Here is a 22,422-nt window from a genome sequence, read left to right as displayed (position 1 = left end):
TTCTGCCTTTTCAATGCCACGTGGAAAATATTAAATAATTATATCTCTGAAACCACTCACCCTATTGATGCAAAATTTTACAAGTATCATCTAACACCACTTCTGCATATTTTGAAAATGATGCCGTAGGTCACGTGGTTTTGTAGCCATCTTGGATAGAAAAACGAACCTTATCCAATCAACACGAAACTTCACAAACGTGATCCCCTCCCCATACATATGCAGAGTGTACATTTTTAAGGTAAAAAAACCTCCAAAAAAAAACCCCAATTTTTTTCTTACTCAGACACGATTTTATTTTACTTGTGCCAAGTTTTGTTGTAATATTGTGCCAAGTAATCCCTTCGTTGGTTCACAAGTTTTCATGGTAGCAATAAACTGATAAGCGTTGGATGGATGGACGGACGGATAGACAGCTGGACGGACAACCCAAAAACATAATGCCTCCGGCTTTCAGCTGAGAAGGCATAAAATTGGCACACTATACAATTGTAATAGCATCACTTGCAGACTTCAATTTGTCCCTCATCATGAAATAAATATTTTTAAAATCCCATAGGACCTATTGTAATGGTTGCCCACCTCGGTTGCCAGCCATTTTCACCATCTGCTTCGGTTTGACTTGAGTCGGCCGCTGCTTTTTGGGAGTCATAGGAGGCCTCTTACGATCAACATCGACATATGTTGTCTCAACTACCTTCCTCTTCAACAATGCTGGTATATCTGCAAGAGGATTTGCACCAATAAATTGCCAGGAGATGGGGGGATTTTGGGCATAATATGCATAGCATACATGTTTGATCTGTGAGTGTAATGCACACATATTAAGGACTACATTCCTCTTCATGTCACAGACCATTTTGCGTTCACCGAAGCACATTTTATGGTATTTTATCTTACAGGCTTATACAAACTATTTTTTCCCTAAATTAGTGTTCATAACAGTTTTGTTGAATATACCAGTACATGTTCGATACATTATATATTATGTAAGACAAGCTCTCTCATCTCCGTCCCTTGGTTGTTCATGCTTATCTTTTGTAGTATTTTTAATATTCCTCGAAACACACCAGCAGTGATATCACATACAATATATTCCACACATTGAGCTATGGAAATTTAAAAAAAAATGGTCACACTCTAGCAATTTGCATTGCTCAAATTTGCTGTTTTTTGAAGGTATGGCTATTTTTTCCAGGATAATTATAGGAACATAATTAAAGAAAAATTAAAATCAAAAAAATATGTAATTGCTTGATCTGATCATTATACACAATTGTATAAATACAAGCCATTATGTATGAAAAATAATGACATTCCAAGTATTTTTAGTGAGGGCAGCCAGGTTTTGCATTTCGGAGTCCTTGATTAGCTTTGCTAATGTGTGTGACTGCTGTGTTTCATAGTCAACGGAGGGCCCACAAAAGCAAGATGTGGCTGCGTCCAACGAAATTATTGGAAAAAATCACTAATTTGCACATACTAATTTTTTTTTAAATGTTAAAATTGGGGAGGGCAAGCACACTAGGCTACCCAATCGCCGATTCTATGCTGAACACTCACCTCAATTCCTTCATCTTTCTATTCTCTCGCCTGTGGAACAAACTCCCTGTGTCTTTTGTCTATTACTCCTCCCTCAAATTCCATCCACCTCAAAATTCCACCTCAAATCCCAACCCTGTTCTCTTATACTGTCACTGACCCCCCCCCCCCCCCCCCCCCCATCCCACCACCCTTTGCTTTCTGCCATTCATCCACATACATGCAATGTCTTTGTCTCCCTATTACCATTTACCTTTGTCAGTCTATGAACCCGATGCCCTTTGTTTAGCCCCTCCATGAGCCTTGATCAATCAATCAATAAATAAATAACCAAACTGTGAAGATTTCAAAAACAACGATCACAACTAATAATTATTAGTTTTGTAAATCAGACATCACCTTCCCATTAAATTCTGAATCTGACTTTAGTTTTCATTTGAAGTAATTTACAAAAGGAATTTTCACTGCTGAAGGGACATTAAAATGGATCAATTATGTTAACATTGTCATCGAGTACCATACTTTTGATAACCTGTGACAATGGTAATGTTGCATAGAAATATCGGTTATGTTCTCTACCTGTAGTTACTTTACACTGGCAACCATCGTGAAAGCAATAATTAAACCCAGGGAAAATTTACAAAGGTTCATAAATGAGAGCTGCAGCTGCTTCTCAACAAAACTTTAAACCTACTATTCTTCTTTGTGACAGCACTTCATATAGTCTCCAGCGATCTTTTTTTGGCTGTGTGGAGATTCAAGGAAAGAGTTTATTCAAAAGAGACTTAGTCTTGACTTTCAGCATAAAAGCAAAGCAAAGCATGAGTAAGCTGTTTAATCGTGTAAACAGAAGCCTTACAGAAAGTTTGGAAAATAAAACGATCCAAAGATGAATTTTTATGTTGGTAAAGATCCTTCTGAATAATTATTATAGTTGGAAGCTTTTCATCTAAGAATGCTTGTGTCCTATATAGTAAAATGGAGAGCTTGAATTTTTCATACATTTAGAAATTCGAAAATATTTCACGAATGTATTGGGGGTTTTTTTTTTTCATGAAAAGACGATTCGATTTCAAGCTTGAAGAATAACAAAGAATGAGACCGGATGCCGATTCAAGAAAATAAGTGATGGAATTCACTTCGCTCTCCATGGAATGACATCAATTCTTTCACAAATGTAATAAATCGATCCACGTTTGCTAATCACTCTTACTATTGTGATCGTTTAATTCTGAAGTGGTATTACCCTTCTGGCTGTTTAGGACTTCTTTTTGTGTGATGTCATCTTGTTCATATTGGCTCCTTGGAGTTCTGTTATCAGCTTCTGTGAGTGCTTCTGTTAGTATGCAAAAGTGTAGACAGAGTATACGTTAAAGTGAGGTTTGGCGAGAGGAGGGATTATAAAATACAGAAAAGAGGATTCGATTTCAAGCATAAAGTGGCAGAATGATATTTCCCCTCTTATTCCACTAAATAAGAGCAAAGCAAAACAAAGCAAGCAAAATAACTTTTACAGAGAAAAATAAAAAAATAGGCCATTTTTACCATAAAAGTTTTCACAGCCATCTATCAAATCCAATGGCAACTGACAACTTGATAAAAGGAATTTCCCCTTTCCATGTTAAAGCAGGGGCGCATAACTCATTTGTTGACGGCTGCTATTATGAACCTCAAGTAAGACATATTAATACAGATACATTTAAGGAAGAGGCAAAATCTAGCAGAACCCATTCCAATTGTGATGCCACATCCCAGCAGACCTGAATACTTCAAAGTCATGTCCTATGGAAAAGGAACAAATAGTAGTAGATAAGTGCAAACATGTGAAGACAATGGCAAATATATTGTACCATTTGGAGGAATCCAGACATCCATGAGGAAAGTTTTACTTACAGAACTGAGTGAAGATCTACTGTAATCTATATACCCCACAAGGGTTGTGGGGTTTGCTTCTTTACCAAGCAGCAAGCTAGCCCCTGCCAAGCCAGCTGTTCCTTAAGGGTTTTGAATGGAGTGCTTGCTCGAATGCTTTAACCACTTGGCGATCTCTCCACAAGAAACTTGGTAAATGAACACACACCCAATGTTCTTGAGACCCAATCATAGAGAGACTGTAATCTATATACCCCAAATAGGAATGACCTTTCCTGCCGCTCTCGAAGTGAGCGGGTGTTTACGCCGTAATGACATCATATATGTAATGACGTAGCATGACAGCTGGACACAAAACATCCGCTACTTTTTTTTTTTTTTTTTTTTTTTGTATACAAGATCGAGGCTCGTGAAAGAGCGAACATTAATCACACAGAAAGACCAACCGACACATAAAACATATAACATCGGGAGCGGTAGACAAGATGGGGAGAGAGGGGGAAGGACACAAACACAACATTTGAGAGCAGGGACCGAGAGACATGGAGACATGGAGACATCGAGAGATCTGAGAGAGGGCGAGGGCTTTGGGGGGGGGGGGGGCATGGAAGGGGGCGGTGGGAGAGGTATAAAACATATGGACACTGCCAGGACTTCCAGGAAAGAAGTTGGAATTTCAAACAAGATGGATCTGGGGTGAATTAGCGGGGGTAGAAAAGATCAAGGTTTTGGATGGGGGAAGATAAGAGATGGTGGTGAACAGCTGTTTTAAAGACCTGGAGGGAGGAGTGGGATTGAAGGGAGTGAGGGAGTTTGTTCCAGAGGCGGGAGAAAAGAGGAATGAAAGAGTGAAGGTGAGCAGAGAGCCGAGATTTCGGCAGTTTAACCATCAGAGGGTTGCTGGCAGATCTTGTGCGACCTGTAGGAATATTTGGGGGACAGAGCACAGAGAGAGCTGGGGGTGCAAGGCCGGAGAGGAGTCGGTAGAAGACAGAAAGCCCACCTACCTGCCTGCGGTGAGTGAGTGAAAGGCCCTCAGAGATAGCTTCATCGCGGGAGATTCCAATAATTCTGAAAGCTTTGGTTTCAACAAACTTTAATATATATAAGATATATATTTAACCTCCAGTAACGTTGCAGTCACTACAAAGGGATTAGTGTTATGACTAGATTTACTATAATAATAACGTTACGTTATTATTACGAAAATTATATTATTTTTTAAAAACCGAGGTGAATTCCTCACTTCCGCTTTTACACCGCTTCAATCCATCAACTTTCCATTCATGACATTGGAGTTAAAGTGTTATGGTTATCTTTACTATAATATTATTATTATTACGAAAATTATACGACAGAAACGATACCACTGTATTAAGAAACCTGGGTTTAATTTGTCCGAAGCGGACGGTGAGTCATAACGCCTAAGGCCTATATGTACCATATTGTTGGAAGAGACGTAACGCCGATGCTTTCGATATTTGATGGTCATTTTAACAATTGGTTTGTTTGTGTTTCACACTGAATGAAAAACGTATAGGTAGAGCATGGCGATTCTAATATATGACAGGTTCGGCAATATGTTCGGCATGAACTGCATATAAATCAAAATGGCGGTGCGTGGAGAGTCAGCTGCAGCACCGCCGTAATGACATCAGACGTAATCACATCACCCTGTCATGTGACAAGATTCTCAGCTCTGATTGGTATACGTTTGAGGGGACATACATACATACATACATACACACATACAGACGGACAAACACTGTTCTAGATGACTTTGCCCGATGGGCTACACCGTAAAAAGAAAACAGGTTGGGAGGATTTCAACGAAGACAAGAGGACAGAGGAAAGCAGGCCGGCATTGAATGAACATACACATATCATCTGAGAAAAATAAACGAGCCTGTATGTGGGAGGGTATGAGCTCGAGTAAACACGATAATGGGAAGGAATGGAAGGCAATATGACATTGTTATGAGTTGTACGCAATTGCTTGAAGAACATGATGTAAAAAATTCTTCATTGATAGATCTTGAGTATTTTTGGACGAGCTATTTTTGATCAGCTATTTAAAAATGACACTTGAATATTGCTGTATTAGAATGAAGAAGAGGATTCAAATGGAATGGCCTTGAGAAGGGAATATAATGGGTTGCCCGAGAAAGGAGGGGGTTTTGGTTTGATATCTGTCTATTGTGAGCAGACGCTTGAGAAAGGTATGACAGGGAATGAATTATTAGCTTGCTTATGAACAATGATATGCTAGTAGAATCTTTGCTATAGTTCTGATATTATTATTTGTTCTGTTCATATAGGGTATGTGGAGATAGATTCCAATAAAGCCTCATATCTGTAAAAAGAGGTCTCGACTTGATTTCATAACAATTTATTGGAATCCATCTCACCTCAAGTGCCATGGACAAGTTTCTCAAACCGGTAAGGTACGATGGCGACCCCAATGCCAGCAATGCTGGACGACGCTGGACCCACTGGCTCAGATCCCGGGAGCTCTAGATGGGAGCTTTGCCCGAAGCTGCGGGCCAGGCCATGGACCAAGATGTAGACGAAGTAGCGGACCAACAGAAGTTGGATGTTCTCATCTGCAACGTGTCCAGCGATGTTTATGAATATTTCTCCCACTGTGAAACTTACACCGATTCAGTCGCTGCTCTATGAACTCTTTATGTAAAACCACAAAGCGCTATTTACGCTCGACACTTGCTCGCTACACGCAGGCAAGATGCAGCTGAGACTTTGGAGCTGTTTACACAGGAGTTACGACAACTCGGCAAGGATTGTGGAGTGCCAGATCAGGCGGCCCTCGATGATCTAATGCGAGATGCTTTCATTACTGGTCTGCTTTCTCCGGCCATCCATCAGCTGCTGCTTGAGACCGAGACTATGACCTTTCAGGATGCGTACACATGGGCCCGAGTTTTGCAGCTGGCCCAGAATTGATCGGAGACATATGGACAACCTTATTTGACAGCGAACTCTGCTATCGCCGAGAAATGATAGGACGCTGTGTCAGCTGCCGGATCTAGTTGCCCGCCGCACGCCGCTTGCCAAGATTTTCTCGACAAGAATCCGAGGACGAGGAGAGCGGTTTGGTTACCACGGCGGCCGTGACCACTGCTGTGATGACAGACAAATGTTTCTTTTGGGGGAACCACAGACATCCCAGGAGCTTATGTCCCGCTAGAGATGCAATGTGTAATAGTTGTGGTAAGAAAGGACACTTTGCCAAGGTTTGTCGATCAGCTAAGACCCGGCGAACAATGCTCGCAGGCACGCGCGCCTCGAGGGCGGCTCTGGGGGATGCGCCGCGCGGCCTGGCAAGGGCTATGATACCTGTTGTGATTAACGGTGAAGCGGCAGATGCGTTGATCGACACTGGGAGCAGTGAACGTTATGTCAGCCAAGATCTTGTGCACAGACACGGCTGGTCCACGCTGCCCGCCAGTCAGCACGTGTACATGGCTTCTGCAGCCCTATGGCAAAGTTCCAAAGGATTTTGTGTGGTGAACTTAGAAGTGTTACGGAGTCCTCAAGGATCTCCTGGTCTCGGTAACCTCCGAACCCCGAGAGGAACCCCGGCAGAAAAATATGTTACCCTGTGTTGAAAAAAATAGTGAAACCACACCAATGATTATAAATGAACAAACTTGTATTATAAATCACACACAGGTAATACGGTACAGCAAATGGCCATTAAGAGTGCACTCTATATATCTCTTATATAGAGGCAGGTCACTCACGGCGCTGTCAGCGAGTGAAACGACACTCCTCAATGTCTCTATGACTTTTCCCAAGGTGAATGGGATTCGCTCCAGCGGTCGATGGAACGAAATCCGGTCGAAGCCCGAATCTCGCTCTCCAGTCGATCTCCGAAGCATGTACAGTGGGCAAGGGTGCTCTTCCCGCCAAACTGTACAACAGCGCCCTCCAGAGGCGCACCTTCACCACTCCCTCAGCAAACCGCAACGTAATTGGAGACGAAGCGGTCGCACACGCCCATCCCCGGCAGACGGTAGGATGTTGGGGTGAAGATGACACGAAGCAAACCTTCCCAGGTGTCCGACGCACGGGGTGCAAGATGTCCGTCGGCTCTGGCTAGAGCCGATGCAACGAGGCGAGGATTCGTCGGAATCTCAGCACCCTAAATCTGTCTACGCAGATTTCTCCACTCTAGCGAATATTCTTATCGCCGGATGTCCCTTCCAGGAACTCAAAATCCCCTCGCGTCTGTCGGTAAACCTCGCTAGTTCCGGAGCGCTGACGTCATGCGTCTTCTCCGACTTTGCTCGCGCCGCTTCTTCCTCTTCCTTCTCGTCTTTCCGGTTCGGTGTCCTGTATCATTTAAAGTTAGCCTTTTTAACTTTAAATAACTGTTCGTAAACAATAAACCTTCAGAAGACAATAATAGTACATATAATCTGAAATCTTTCAAGTGGAGGAAAACCACCATAATGGAAGTTACGAATCCGTAACAGTAGCTAATGAGATACTGTACTCTGATGTTAAAATGATGATATTGCCGAATCTGTGCTCTGACGTCCTCCTGGGACATGATTTTTTGAATAGGCACGGGCGTTTAGAGATGTGCTTCGATAGTGCTCAACCCTCTAAAGTCTTCTCGGTATGTAGCTTGACAGAGATGTCAATCGAACCACCTCCGCTGTTTCCTTGCCTAACTCCTAATTGTCACCCTATAACTGTGAAATCTCGGCGATATTCGCGTCCAGATGCACAATTTATCGCCGACGAGACCAAGCGGCTTCTAAACGAGGGAATAATCAAGCCTAGTAGCTCACCCTGGAGGGCTCAGGTGCTCGTTGTCAATAACCCTAATCACCGGAGGCGTATGGTCATTGATTATTCTCAGACAATCAATCGCTTTACTCAAGTGGACGCCTACCCACTACCCAAGATGAATGATATGGTCAGAGAGGTATCTACCTACAGGGTATTCAGCACCTTGGACCTCAGAAGTACCTACCACCAGATACCTATCAGGGAGAATGATCGACCTTACACCGCCTTCAAATCTGGTCATAGGCTGTACTAGTTTCGTAGAAGTCCTTTCGGAGTCACAAATGGGGTTTTCAAGTTTCCAATGGGTGATGGATGACATTTGAACCAGGGAACAACTGAAATATGTTTTTGTGTATGTCGATAATGTCACCATGTGTGGCCGTGATCAGATAGAACATTACTCTAATTTACGGCGGTTCTTGGGTGTCGCTAAAAAATACAGACTGACCTTCAACAAAGAGAAGTGTAATTACTCCGTCCAGACAGTGGATATTTTGGGGTACACCGTGACCGGAGGGGAGATACAACCTGACGCCGCTCGACTAAAACCTTTGCTCAAAATGTCCCCTCCCACCGACCGTGCGGCCTTGCGCCGAGTACTGGGACTGTTCACGCACTATTCAAAGTGGATACCCGGATTCTCAGAAAAAACAAGCATTCTGAGTATTGCGCTGCAATACATGTCCCCTACCAAAGTTCAAAGTGCCATAACTTTCTCAAAAATGATCGAATATGCAAATTTATGCACGGTTTATGCTGGTTTTCAAACTTGATCTGAGGTATGCTGAGACACATGTGTGTCATGCCTCGCCTCGTTGATAAGCCCGCAAGGTCGCGCCGTGAAGCAGCCTGCACCTATTGCACTGTGAAATTCGTGCAATAGTGTGAATTAGTGTGAATTATATAATTACCAACTCACGGTCTGAGGTACTAGCGATTCAAGACATCCATTTAAAAAAATTTTTTTTTCGTTTAATTAACGATATCTGCCAAACCACATGACCTATCGCAAATTCCAAAAGGACATTTTAGTAGACTGACATGCTGAACAGATCTGTGAAGTTTCCCCTCGATTGGATCAAAAATGAGGGAGGAGCTGGCTTTTAAAGGTTCATGCTTAAAAACGTCATAACTCTGAAACCATGTGACGCATCACGTCATGCTCGCTGACTTTTTTGTTCGTCATGGGTATGCGATTCTGCCTGCAAAGTTTGGCCTCGATCTGTTCAGCCATTGCAGAGAAAAAGGGGTTTTCGTGTTTTTACGAAAAACAATATGGCGGCCGAACCACGTGACCTGTGACGTCATAATTACCATTAAAATATTCTACAGATGGAGTCCCTCCTACGGTGAAAATTTGATCTCAATCGGTCCTATTATTGCAGAGAAAATCTTTTTAAAAGGAAATTAAAACTTAAAATGGCATTGTGTTAAGGATCATCAGAATTATCAGAATTCCCAAAGTTCAAAGTGCCATAACTTTGTCAAAAATGATTGAAACGTCATGAAGTTCGAACTTGATTTGTAACTTATCATGAGGAAACCATGTGCCAAGGTTGAAATCATTAGCGTTAAGAGTTTAGAAAAAAAGTCCAGAAAACTGTTCTTTGCGTGACGGACTGACGGACTGACAGACTGACGGACTGACAGACTAACAGACTGACGGACTGACAGACGGAGGGACAGCGTGCAAACCTATAGTCCCCTCCGGTGTACACCGGTAGGGGACTAATAAGGCCTTTGGTGGAGTGTAAACTATTTCCACTGAACGTAGCCGCGAAGGTCACCTTTCAGCTATTGAAAACAGACATAGTTAATGCTGTGGTGATCTCGATCGACGAGTGTATTCCTTTTATGATCGAGACAGACGCCTCGGACTGCGCAATTGCGGCTACCCTCAATCAGGCTGGGAGGTCGGTCGCCTTTTTCTCTCATACCCTGTCTGATAGTGAAAGGCGACATTCTGCTATAGAGAAGGAGACTTACGCGATCATTGAAGCCGTCAGACGGTGGCGTAATTTCCTTCAAGGGAAACATTTACAATTATTTACAGACCAACAGTCAGTTGCGTTCATGTATGACAGATGCCATACCCAGAAGATAAAAAATGAGAAAATCACTCGCTGGCGTGTGTAAGTAGCTGACTTCAGTTTTGACATCTACAGACTGGGACGAGATAATCTGGCAGCCAACGATTTGTCCCGGCCTGTCTGCACGGGAATGACCACCGACGATTTATGGGATATTCATAATTCGCTCTGTCACCCCGGGGTCACTAGATTAGCTAATTTCGTGCAAAGCAGGAATTTGCCTTTTTCTATAGAGGACGTCCGGCGTCTATGCAAGACATGCTCCGTATGTGCCGAAGTTAAACCGAGTTTATATAAACCGTCTATGGGGACGTTGATTCAGGCCGGCCGTTCGTGGGAGCGTTTGAATGTTGATTTCAAGGGTCTGTTGCCAGCCGCAGGGGGGCACCGATACATTCTTACTGTAGTCGATGAGTACTCTTGATTTCCATTTGCTTTTCCGTGCTCTGATATGTCTTCGGCCACGGTGATTGAATGTTTGTGGCAATTGTTCTTAATCTCCCGCGTTCATTCACAGTGACAGAGGTACGGCATTTCTGTCTCGAGAGATTAAACAGTTTCTCCAAGATCGAGGTGTCGCCACAGCTGTACCTCCGTGTACAATCCTCAAGGCAATGGCTTGGTAGAACGTTCTAATGGGATTATATGGAGAGCCATGTCAATGAGCTTGAAATCGTGCGGGTTACCATCGCAACAGTGGGAAGGTGTACTTCCGGACGCACTGCATGCAATTCGGTCGTTATTGTGTACCGCTACGAATGAAACTCCCCACGAAAGAATGTCCCATTTTCAGCGACGTAGTGCAAGTGGACAAGCGTTGCCCTCTTGGTTGGCCGGACCCGGACCGGCTCTGCTGAAAGAAGCTGTCAGGCAAAGTAAATACAAACCGTTAGTGGATCGCATAGAAATTCTAGAGGCAAATCTGGAGTATGCTCATGTGAGGCTTCCGGACGGACGTGAGACTACTGTATCTGTTCGCCATCTTGTGCCTTGCGGCGAGGGAATCGAGCATGTTGCTGACGACAAGGAAACGAAAATCTTGGGTTCACCCGTCAAAGTGGAGTCGCAGCACGGATTGACCGGGGATAAAGTAATGCCTGATAATGTCAAGGTAACGGAGATCCCGTCGGAGTCAGGGAGATCTCAAAGGAGCCGACTGATGAGGATGATTCTTTTTGTGAATCCAGAGACCCTGGAACTGAGGGAATTTATCGAACTCACGTTGGAAGATTGTGACAACCGCCAACTCGTTTTGGTTGGTAGAGCTTTGCTTTGTTTCTGTTGCGTTGCATAATTGCTAGCTTGTATTTTAACGGATGGTGAATGTATTAAAATGAAGAAGAGGATTCGAATGGAATGGCCTTGAGAAGGGAATATAACGGGTTGCCTGAGAAAGGATGGGGTTTTGGTTTGATATCTGGCTATTGTTAGCGGACGCTCGAGAAAGGTATGACGGGGAATGAATTATTCGCTTGCTTATTAACAATGATATGCTAGTAGAATCTTTGCGGTAGTTCTGATATTATTCTTTGTTCTGTTTGTGTAGGGTATGTGGAGATAGATTCCAATAAAGCCTCATATTTGGAAACAGAGGTCTCGACTTGATTTCAAAACAATTGCGTTTATTTGAAAGGTTTCCTCCGAAAAGATCTCTGCTTGAAGAAATACTTTTGCAAATTTTCATTTCATAACCCACATATTTGTAAGCTGTAAACCTACATCCTATACCATTTTAAAATCAGTTGAATATTTTTTGAATACCGTCCATAGTCCCCCACATTCATTCTGACAGCTTCTCTCTATCCTTGTATCTTTTATTCTTACAATGCAATTGATGTAAAGTTGTTCACAGGAGAATATAGCTACCTTTTCATGTTGGACTACCCACATGGATCTTCTTTGTTGGTTTCAACAAGGTCCCACATGGACCTTCATAATGGGTTTCAATCAATACAAAATTAACATCAATAGCAATGATGAATGTGATTATACTGTACCTCATTTAACACAATTTCAAAGTGTAAAATGTTGTGGCACAGGTTTTGAACGTATAAGGTCATTGAATGACCGAAAGAAAATAGGTAAAACATAACGGTGATCAATTAATGTGTAATCTGAAATAAAAAGTAAATGAGTGAAGTTGATGAAAACGTCAATGGTAGGCTCAGTCCCTGCCTCACTCCTGCACTCTCATCCATCTGTTTTCCTCCAATATACTCAGATCGCATGCATATTTCTAAAATCACACATGTCGTTACCATCCATAATTATAAGTTGAAAGCTCACCTCCATTTCTTCATCTTTCTATTCAATCATTTGTGGAACTGAATCCCAGTATCTGTTGTCTCGTTCCCCTTTCTCCCATCCTCCAAATGCTGCCCATCATCAAAGAGGTTATAGTGGGCATAACCCTAGCCTATCCTGTACACATAAACATGGGTGCATGTGTGTTTGTGTATATATATAAACATATATATATATATATATATATATATATATATATATATATATATATATATATACATACATACATACATACATACATACATATATATATATATATATATATATATATATATATATATATACAGGGAGATTGAAAAGTAACTCCCTATTTTAAAATACTTATAATTTATTTCTTAACTATAATTTTTACAAGAAATGGATTCAAGAAGAAAGCGTATAGCATGAAGTTTTATTTAAAATTCGATATGGGCACCAGAATTCGCCACCAGCTTCTCAAGCCGCCCGGGAGCCGCGTCAACTGATTTCACCAGGAACTCTTGTGGGATGGAAGACATAACTTCTCGTATTCGCCCTTCAAGTTCTTCCAAAGTCGTTGGTTTGGTACAGTAGACTTGCTCTTTTACCCAACCCCAAAGAAAAAAGTCACATGGTGTTAAGTCAGGGCTCCTGGCTGGCCACTCATACGGACCACGACAACCCATCCATCTCCCAGGGAAGTGGGCATTCAGCCATTCACGAACAACAATAGCAAAATGTGGAGGAGCGCCATCTTGAATGAAAATCAAATCTTCAATATTCTCCGAAGCACTGATAATTGGCCAGATTTCGTCTTGCAGCATGGTGAGGTGAGGTACCTTTTGGCATTCATGGTATCGCGAAGAATGAAGGGACCTACAATCCTTTCCAAAGTCATTCCACACCACACCGTTACCTTGGGCCGATATTGCGTTTTTTCAGAAATAACACGAGGATCTTCTCCTGCCCAGTAATAGCAGTTGTGACGGTTCACAAACCCACCGATGTGAAATACCACTTCATCAGACCAGAGGATATTTTTAAAGAGATCAGACCAATCTTCATACCACTAGCTGGGCACGCTCCTGCAGGGTAAGACGTCCAGCCATGTTTGTAGGGCTTCCGAATTTCAAACAAAAAATAATCTGAAAAAAAACCAACACAGATTAAATTCTCATACATTAAGGAACAAACACTAAAAATTTTACAATAAATAAATAATTTCTAAATATTTTAAAATAGGGAGTTACTTTTCAATCACCCTGTATATATATATATATATATATATATATATATATATATATATATATATATATATATATATATATATATATATATATATATATATATATATATATATACATACATACATACATACATACATATACATATATATATATACATATATATATATATATACATACATATATATATATATATATATATATATATACATACATATACAGGTATAGGTATAGCATAATGAAGCTGTGTGCATATGAAGCCTTCAAACCCATTGGAGATCTGGCTTGACTCCACCCGCACATGTTGGTTTTCTGGTAAGCCTAATATGTCTTCGTAAGTCTACAACAACAACAACATGCATTTTAAGGCCATTTTCCCTGCTAGAGCGGGGGTTAGCCTTGCGGTCCCCATGACAATCTTCTCCATTTTGCCCTATTTTCTGCATCTCTCCTTGTTAACCCCCTTGCCCGCATTTCTTCTTCCACCATCTTTAGCCAAGTCTTTCGCTGTCTTCCCCGTCCTCTACTTCCTTCTACATTAATTTCCATCACTCTTCTCAACCAGTCACTTTCATCCTTCCTCAACACATGACCAAACCATCTCAACCTGTTCCTCTTCACAGCATCAATCACAGGCAATATTCCCACCATCTTTCGCAATTCATAATTTGTCTTCCTCTCTCTCAACGATACTCCGCACATCCATCGAACCATTCGCATTTCCACCCTTTCCAGCCTTCGTTGCTGCTCTACGTTCATTACCCATGTCTCGCTCCCATAAATCATATCATAACACTTCTCACACATGCAGCATACACCTTTCCCTTCAGCTTCAGCGACACTCTCCTCCTCATCAGCACGCCACTCAGTTCCCGAAACTTCTTCCATGCACATCTCACTCGAGCAACCGTTGCCGAGTCTGATCCACCTTCTCCATTCAGCATGTCTCCGGGGTAGCAAAATGTTTTCACACCTTCCAGCTTCACGCCGTCTCCAAGATCCAACTCAACATTTCCTCCATCTGCAGCTCCCTCTGTGCACACCTTACATTTGAATGTAGCTGCCACACTGGTAAATGACCCTCTCAGACCACTACATTTTTGATGAATCCACTCAGCGCACATTGTACATTGAATGGAGTTCACTCCGACACCCTTCCTGCACACAGCACACGGCCACTTCCCAGTTCTTTCCACCTCATCACATGCTTTACCACTTGCCATCACCTTCGTCTTTCCGATATTCACCTTCAGACCTTTTGTCTCCATACATTCCTTCCACTTGTTCATCTTTTCCTTCAGTCCATCCATACTTTCCACAATCAATACCAGATCATCTGCATACAACAACTCCCACGGTAAACCCTCCTTTACGTTCTGAGCCAGCACCTCCATCACAGCTACAAATAGTAGTGGACTTAGTACCGACCCCTGATGCACTCCCACCTTCACCTCAAACTCACCACTGTTCCCATCCTTCGTCCTTACAGCTGTGCGCGCTCTTTTGTACATTGCCATCACTACTCTGTTCAACCATTCCTCCACTCCTAACTTCCTCAATGCCCATGTCAATGCTTTCCGTGGAACCCTATCGAATGCTTTCTCCAGATCAACAAACCCAAAAAACAACTTCTTCCTCTTCTCCATGTACTTCTCCTGCAACTGCCTCACAATGAAAAGCGCATCTGTCGTTCCTCTTCCTGGCATAAATCCAAACTGCATTTCGTCGATCTTCACTTTCTTCCTTATCCTCCTCTCCAACACCCTTTCCAATACCTTCATTCCATGCTCCAATAACTTTATCGCTCGGTACGAGCCACACTCCAGAGGGTCACCTTTCCCCTTGTATAGAGGGACGACGGTACTCAGTTCCCAGTCCACTGGAATGCGGCCTTCTTTCACCACCAGATTACAGATCTCTGTCATTCTCTTCACACCCCAACTTCCTGCTGCCTTCAACATATCTCCCACAACTCCCGTCGGCCCTCCCACTTTTCCACTCTTCATTGCTTTTATCGCTTTTATTGCATCTTCGTAAGTCTCATATTCACAATTTGAATTATCCAAGCTACATAACCATGATGTATTATATATGTATGCACATGAGCAGTGGGCATGTTGCTGCTTCATGTACGTAAGCCAGGTTTTTTTCTTTTCTTTTTCGGGAGCAATCGAGGTAGCGGTCGGGCCAATACACTGCCCAAATAAATGATGATTTTTGTATGCAATTAGTCTGAGTTGTCAAGGGGTATACTGTATGTGTGAGTGTATCGTGCAATGCTATTCCGAGTGTTAGTGGTTATTACAAGTCAGAATGTGATAAAATGTGTTGATTGTCTGCACGAAAATTTGTCAGGAATTTGGCTGCATCGGAAATTTGCCACATAAAATATGCAGGAATTATTATAATCATTTGAGGTGTGTTTTTGTTTGACTTCTATGCACTCTTGCACCATTGAACCGAATTGGCTTAAAACTACTTCACTTGTACTCAAGGATGAAAGGGTAGAAAAGGTAGTAAGGGAAGGGTTTTAATGGGAGTGGATGAAGGGATTGAGGGAAGTGAGTGATTGAGTTGAGTGGAAGTATTATGTGCAGGTGTAAAGAAGGCAGTGGGAAAGGGAGAATAAGTGGCAGTGGATGAAGGCTTTCAGGGAAGTGTGTGAAGGCATAGAGGAAATGGGAGAAGGGGTTGCTTAGTAGGTACATTGTATTAAATGGAGTAGGTTTGAAGGCGTTAGTTGCAATGGGCTGTCAAGTATGTATATAAATATCCATCTCATATGTTTAGTATGTATATATTCACACGCTGCGTTTGAATAGCTGCGCATACAAGCAAAGCTCAACATTCACTTTTTGATTGTCTCTTCCAGTAATCTTTAAAATCAACATGAACATCTGGATTAAAGTGGTTTTAATACAGATCTTTATGGAGCAACACACAATTTTAATTTTAACCTTGCCCTCTTTTTCTACAAATCCAACCTCCGTCTCGATGTCGCACCACCATTTCATGGTGGGCAGTATAAGTAGCTCAGAGCTTTGCTCTGAACGAAATCAAGAGTGCAACACAATTCACCATTTTAAAGTCCATTAAATAGTTTAAATTGATCGATCAACTTAAACTTTCCCCGTGTACTTGTGCTTTCTTTCCCCATCACTGAGGAGAGGTATTTTTGCTCGGAATCTATAAAACAGAGATCCACCTTCCTTTGATACTCCCTTGCTTTTTTCATGAACCACATCAGATTTGCGATTTGATCTCCAGTACCTCTTCCTCTTCTGAAACATGCTTGCTCAACAGCCATTTCATGATAATGAAGGCAATGGTTCAGTTATTTGAAAATTTCTTGCATGCAGTCCATGATTTCCTGCAATCCCTGGTGTTCCTGCTTCTCCAATTTTTGCATTCCAGTCTCCCATAATAAATTAAAACATCTCCTTTAGGCACCTGTTCTACCAGTTTCTACAACCTTCCAAAAAACTCCTCCACCTTTTCTTCATCTGCTGCGTAGCATATATCTGAATGATGGTGGTATTCAATTTTTGGCTGGGCTATCCCCTTTATTCCCCATCGTGTTCCCTGGATGTCCTTTCATCCTTACTGACAGTACTCACTCTGCTGTCTTCTTATTGTGAATCACTGCCACTTCATTTATTTTGCAGGTTTCCGAACCAAAAAAAAACACTTTGTAATTGTCGGATTAAAACTGCCCCAAACTCGTCCATCTAAGTTTACTTAGCTTCAAAATTTCAGTTCTTGTCCTCTCCCTCTCTCTCTCTTTATTACATCAACATTCACTGATTCATAGATCTTGCATTTCATGTACCAATTTATAATAGTTTTAGAAGCCCAGAGTTTCAAATCCAGTTCTGATGACCTCAGCAATTAGATTTCCTTGTGAGTTTGATTCAGTCCCATCATAACGTTCAATCATACTGTCGCGCGACCACCTTTGATTAATATCAGGCGGTCACGGATGCCGATCGCGAAAGCCTTAACCCCTGAGGTGAAAACTCAATGGCGGATTCCAGAACCAAAAGCTACACCAAGCGCCGGGGATGGAGGGGAGCAGCGAGAGCCCTGCAGCCCTACCTATCAAATCAATCACCCGGAAACTGCGTTCAAGTATGTACAGAAAATAATCGAAGGGTTTATTAAAGGAAAAAGGCAAGGACAGGAAAAAGCACGTGCCGGTAACAAATATCCTAATTGGGACGTCCCCACACAACAGATTTCGGAGACGAGACGAGGGAGATGAATTAATAAAGAAAACGTTCGTTATTTTTGGGGGAATGGGTAATGGCCTTATCTGTCTTGTCGTCTTCCGTGTAACACGGCCCCGCTCGGCCGCCACCAGGCCTCCCTCCAAGCACCACAGCAACGCGAAGGCCCGAGCCAACGCCGACTCCGTTCGCACACGACGAGGTCCCTCGCTCCAAACTCCAAAGCACCGAGCACCGCTAGAGACTGCCAGAGCACGAGCGTAGATGTCCACATGAAGCACAAAAAGACAGGAATGGAGAGAATGCAGGTGCGACTGCACGCTACCAGCCAAGCAAAAGGACGTCCAAGCGAACAAAGGAACGTGTCAGAAGCACCGAACTCCACTCGGGCTAGGCAAGACGAAGAAGACCGAGCGCCACTAGAGACTGCCAGGGCCAGGAATCTGCCAGGAATCTCCCAGGAATCTCTCTTGGCCAACTCACTCACTCTCGTTCTTCCAACTCGCTTCTCAAAACCCAACTGCTCAAACGAACTAAAGTCCTCGTCTCTGCGAAAAGTCCAACTCACTCCAATGGCGTTCGGTGCTCGCTAATCTCCCCTTCTTCATGACGTCAGCCTTGGCGTGCTGCCAACCAATCAGTCTCCTCCACCGACTCGCCCAGGTACATGCCCACTGCGTCACTCCCACTCCCGCTCCCTGCTGTCATAGCGCATGCTATTTGAGGTGGATAGGCCTGCCGGAGGTGTAAATGGCGGCGGCCATGCGGCGGTGTCCTGGCCTGGTTTCTTCCTAAGTCATGTCAGGGGGGAGGGCGTTATTTAGTGTTGCACTAAGGACTTGTCGGAATGTCTATGTGGTGTGCAGTGCCAAAAGGGACAAAGGTTTGGCTAACCAGGTGAGGACACACAGGGGTGCTACTCCTTAATCCCTACACTACTTATCACTCAAACCTCCTGGTAGATTCACAAGTATACATTTAACCCGACAAACGCCGACACATGAAGTTATTACAAGGTAGTTTTCCTTACCGCGACACCTCGAAGCATGCTACCTACTCAGCTCTATCTCCTCTATATATCACTACCCGCCAGACATAACAATACTCACCAAAATACCTTACCCTTCCTCATTATCCTTTTGGGTGCTTTCAAACATAGAGATCTCATCATCCAGCACCATATCTTTATCTCTTAGATTTATATAGATATATATATATACAGTCTTAGATATATATAGTCATGATATATATATACAGTCATGATATATATATACAGTCAGATATATATATATATATATATATATATATATATATATATATATGTATATACGTATATGTATATATGTATATATGTATATATATATATGTATGTATATATATATATATATATATATATATATATATATATATATATATATATATATATATATATATATATATATATATATATATATATACACATACACACAGTCATCTGTCTTTATCTCTTAGATATATATATACAGTCATGTGAAAAAGTAGATACACCCCATGTAAAGTTTTGTCTTTTTCAACATATTTCAACATACAGCTATTTGATCTTCATTTCAACAATATTGATAGATAAGGGTGATATAATATAACAAATATCATGAAACATTTACATTTTGTAGTCCATTGTATAATTTAAATAAACATAAATGCAAATTTCGCATGTGGAAAAAGTAAGTACACCCTTGGCTCTAATAGGTGGTATTGCCCCCTTTGGCAGAAACAACCTCAAGTAGGCGTTTATTATAACTGTCTACCAGTCTCTGACATCGACTGGGAGAAATTTTTGCCCACTCCTCCATGAAGAATTCTTTCAGCTGTGCAATGTTTGAGGGGTTTCTTGCATGCACAGCTTGTTTCAAATCCCCCCACAACATCTCGATGGGATTTAGATCCGGGCTTTGACTTGGCCATTCCAGAACCCTCCATTTCTTTCTTTTCAACCATTCCTTGGTGGATTTACTGGTATGTTTAGGGTGATTGTCATGTTGCAAGGTCCACCTTCGGTTGAGCTTCAACGCTCCGACAGATGGCCTCACATTATCCTCAAGCACCCTCTGGTACAATGAAGAATTCATCGTGGATTCTATGATGGTGATCTGCCCAGGCCCTGATGCAGCAAAGCTGCCCCAACCCTTAATATTTCCACCACCATGCTATACAGTTGGTATCAAGTTCTTGTGGTCAAATGCTGTCTTTGGTTTTCGCCAAACATGTCTTCTGGTACTGTGGCCAAATAGCTCTACCTTTGACTCATCTGTCCAGAGCGCATTGCTCCAAAAGTGCTGGAATTTGCCGAGGTGTTCATTGGCAAACTTGTCTTGCCCTGATGTTCTTTCTGGACAGCAAAGATTTCCTCCTGGCACACCTCCCATGTAGATCAAATTTGTGCAGCCTCTTTCTAATGGTAGACTCTTGCACTTTGACATCAACAGTGGCAAGAGCTACCTGTAGGTCCCGTGATGACATTCTGGGGTTCTTAGAGACTTATTTCAGCATCTTGCGGTCTGCGCTCTGGCTGAACTAGATGGGGTGGCCTGGCCTGAACAAGTTGGCACTTGTTTGGAATCTTCTCCACTTGTAGATGATCTTCCGGGTAGTCGAATGATTGATTTCAAATTGTTTGGAGATCTTTATAAATCCCTTCCCAGACTCGTAGGCATCTATAACCTTCTTTCTGAAGGCCTCAGAGAGCTCTTTTGATCTAGGCATGGTGACGCCGCACACTTCAACAACAAAGAGCAAACCAAACGAAATGTCTGAGGTTTAAATAAGACAGGTTCCTCCAAGATCCTCTATAACAATGTTCTAATCATTTACACCTGAGCTGGTGCACCTGATTCTAATTTTAGGTCTTTGAAGTGGTGATAAATGTAGGGGTGTACTTACTTTTTCCACATGCGAAATTTGCATTTATATTTATTTAAATTATACAATGGACTACAAAATGTAAATGTTTCATGATATTTGTTATATTATATCACCTTTATCTAGCAATATTGTTGAAATGAAGATCAAATAGCTGTATGTTGAAATATGTTGAAAAAGTCAAAACTTTACATGGGGTGCACTTACTTTTTCACATGACTGTATATGACTCACGACGACGGTCGCCGAATTGGACAAATAAATTTTATGGGCGCCGGCGGTCGCCGAAGAAAAAGAAATGATTGAAATTGGGGCCGAAGAGACGGTAGAGTCGGAAAGTAAATCACAGGAGAAAGTAATGGAATGCACACAAAGTCTGCATTTGCACCGTGATGCCGTGCTTACTAACGAAATTGAAAGTTTGTATGTGCAGCCGGGGAAGGAGGACCCAGATAGTCTAGTAGGAAGACTAGGTCCCCCTGCACCCCCCGGAGATATACTTCTAATCAGTGTTTCTAGATTGGAAAAAATGTGTAGAAAATGACTAGCTATGGCCCCAAGCTGAAAAAATGTCCCACATACCATTTTTATGCAAATTACTGCTGCCATTATCAAAAAAACGATTTTTGACATATCTCAGCCAATATTGCAGATAATTGAAAAATGAAGGTGTCTAGACCCATGTTTTGAAGGGCATAGATCATGATAGAACTATTCATAACATGATTACATGTGTCTATGGTATACTAGTATGCTAATTAGTGCTTTATTTACAAAATAATCACAGTTTTACGAAATAATAGACTCATATTAAGGTCCGTCTACACAGACGTTAACACAAAGTTTTATTTTTCTAAATATTACAACTGTCAAAATAGTCCTAGCACTCAATGTGACCACTCTTCTCTTGCTTGTTTTAGATAAACATCATTAGCATTAGTGATTCTACACTGAGTCAGTCATCATCATTTTCATCGAAATCGTCAGAGTCAAACTCTTCTTCTCCTTCCTCTTCCTCCTCCTCTTCGTGCTCTCCTGTGTTCAGAAGATCCACCAGTGAGGTTGGTAGGATGGGACCACTGGACCACATTGGTTTCAACAGTCCTTCATCAGTCCTTATCCATCCTTGCTCCTCATAAGGTTTCAAAGGCATGGTACTTTTTGATGAGGAGTAGAGTTGAGGGGTCTTTGAGGGCTTCATCGAGGTGCTCTCGGTTGCAAGACTGGGTCATTCTGAGAAGCACAGCAGGGTCAGAGATCATGATGTTCTCCTCCTCAGTGAATCTCTCCATCAACAGCCTCTCCATTGCCTCACACACTGTTTTGAGGCAAAAGAGGGACTTTGCGTAGGCCTTTCCACTGAGAACACCTTTGAGAGATCCACTTGTTACTAGTTGTGCCTCAAAGAGAATCTCTGCATATCCAGAACCACGCATCTTGTGTCCAGTGAGCATCCCGATGTAGTTCATG

At 42.2% G+C, this 22,422-nt stretch overlaps 1 protein-coding gene across 18 annotated transcripts in view; it reads right to left on the bottom strand.

Moving 5' to 3' along the window:
* Nucleotides 1-22,422, bottom strand: part of LOC137423219 (DNA (cytosine-5)-methyltransferase 3A) — a 549,884-nt gene that overhangs the window by 185,219 nt on the left and 342,243 nt on the right. For 11 of the 18 annotated variants that reach the window (XR_010983654.2, XR_010983655.2, XM_068110127.2 and 8 more), the window contains 2 exons: nt 2,789-2,878; nt 583-723 (listed from right to left, as the gene is read on the bottom strand). Coding sequence is in view for 16 of the 18 variants with exons in the window: in XM_068110127.2 (XP_067966228.1) it covers nt 583-723; nt 2,789-2,878 (231 nt within the window). In the remaining 2 variants the exon portion in view is untranslated. The remainder of the gene's footprint in view (nt 1-582; nt 724-2,788; nt 2,879-22,422) is intronic. The other 7 variants (XM_068110135.2, XM_078774538.1, XM_078774535.1 and 4 more) reach the window with 1 other exon arrangement.

The sequence above is a fragment of the Myxine glutinosa genome, chromosome 3 (genome assembly GCF_964187855.1).
Source record: "Myxine glutinosa chromosome 3, kmMyxGlut1.1, whole genome shotgun sequence".
NCBI lineage: Eukaryota > Metazoa > Chordata > Myxini > Myxiniformes > Myxinidae > Myxine > Myxine glutinosa.
This window is presented reverse-complemented; position numbering and strand designations above follow the sequence as displayed.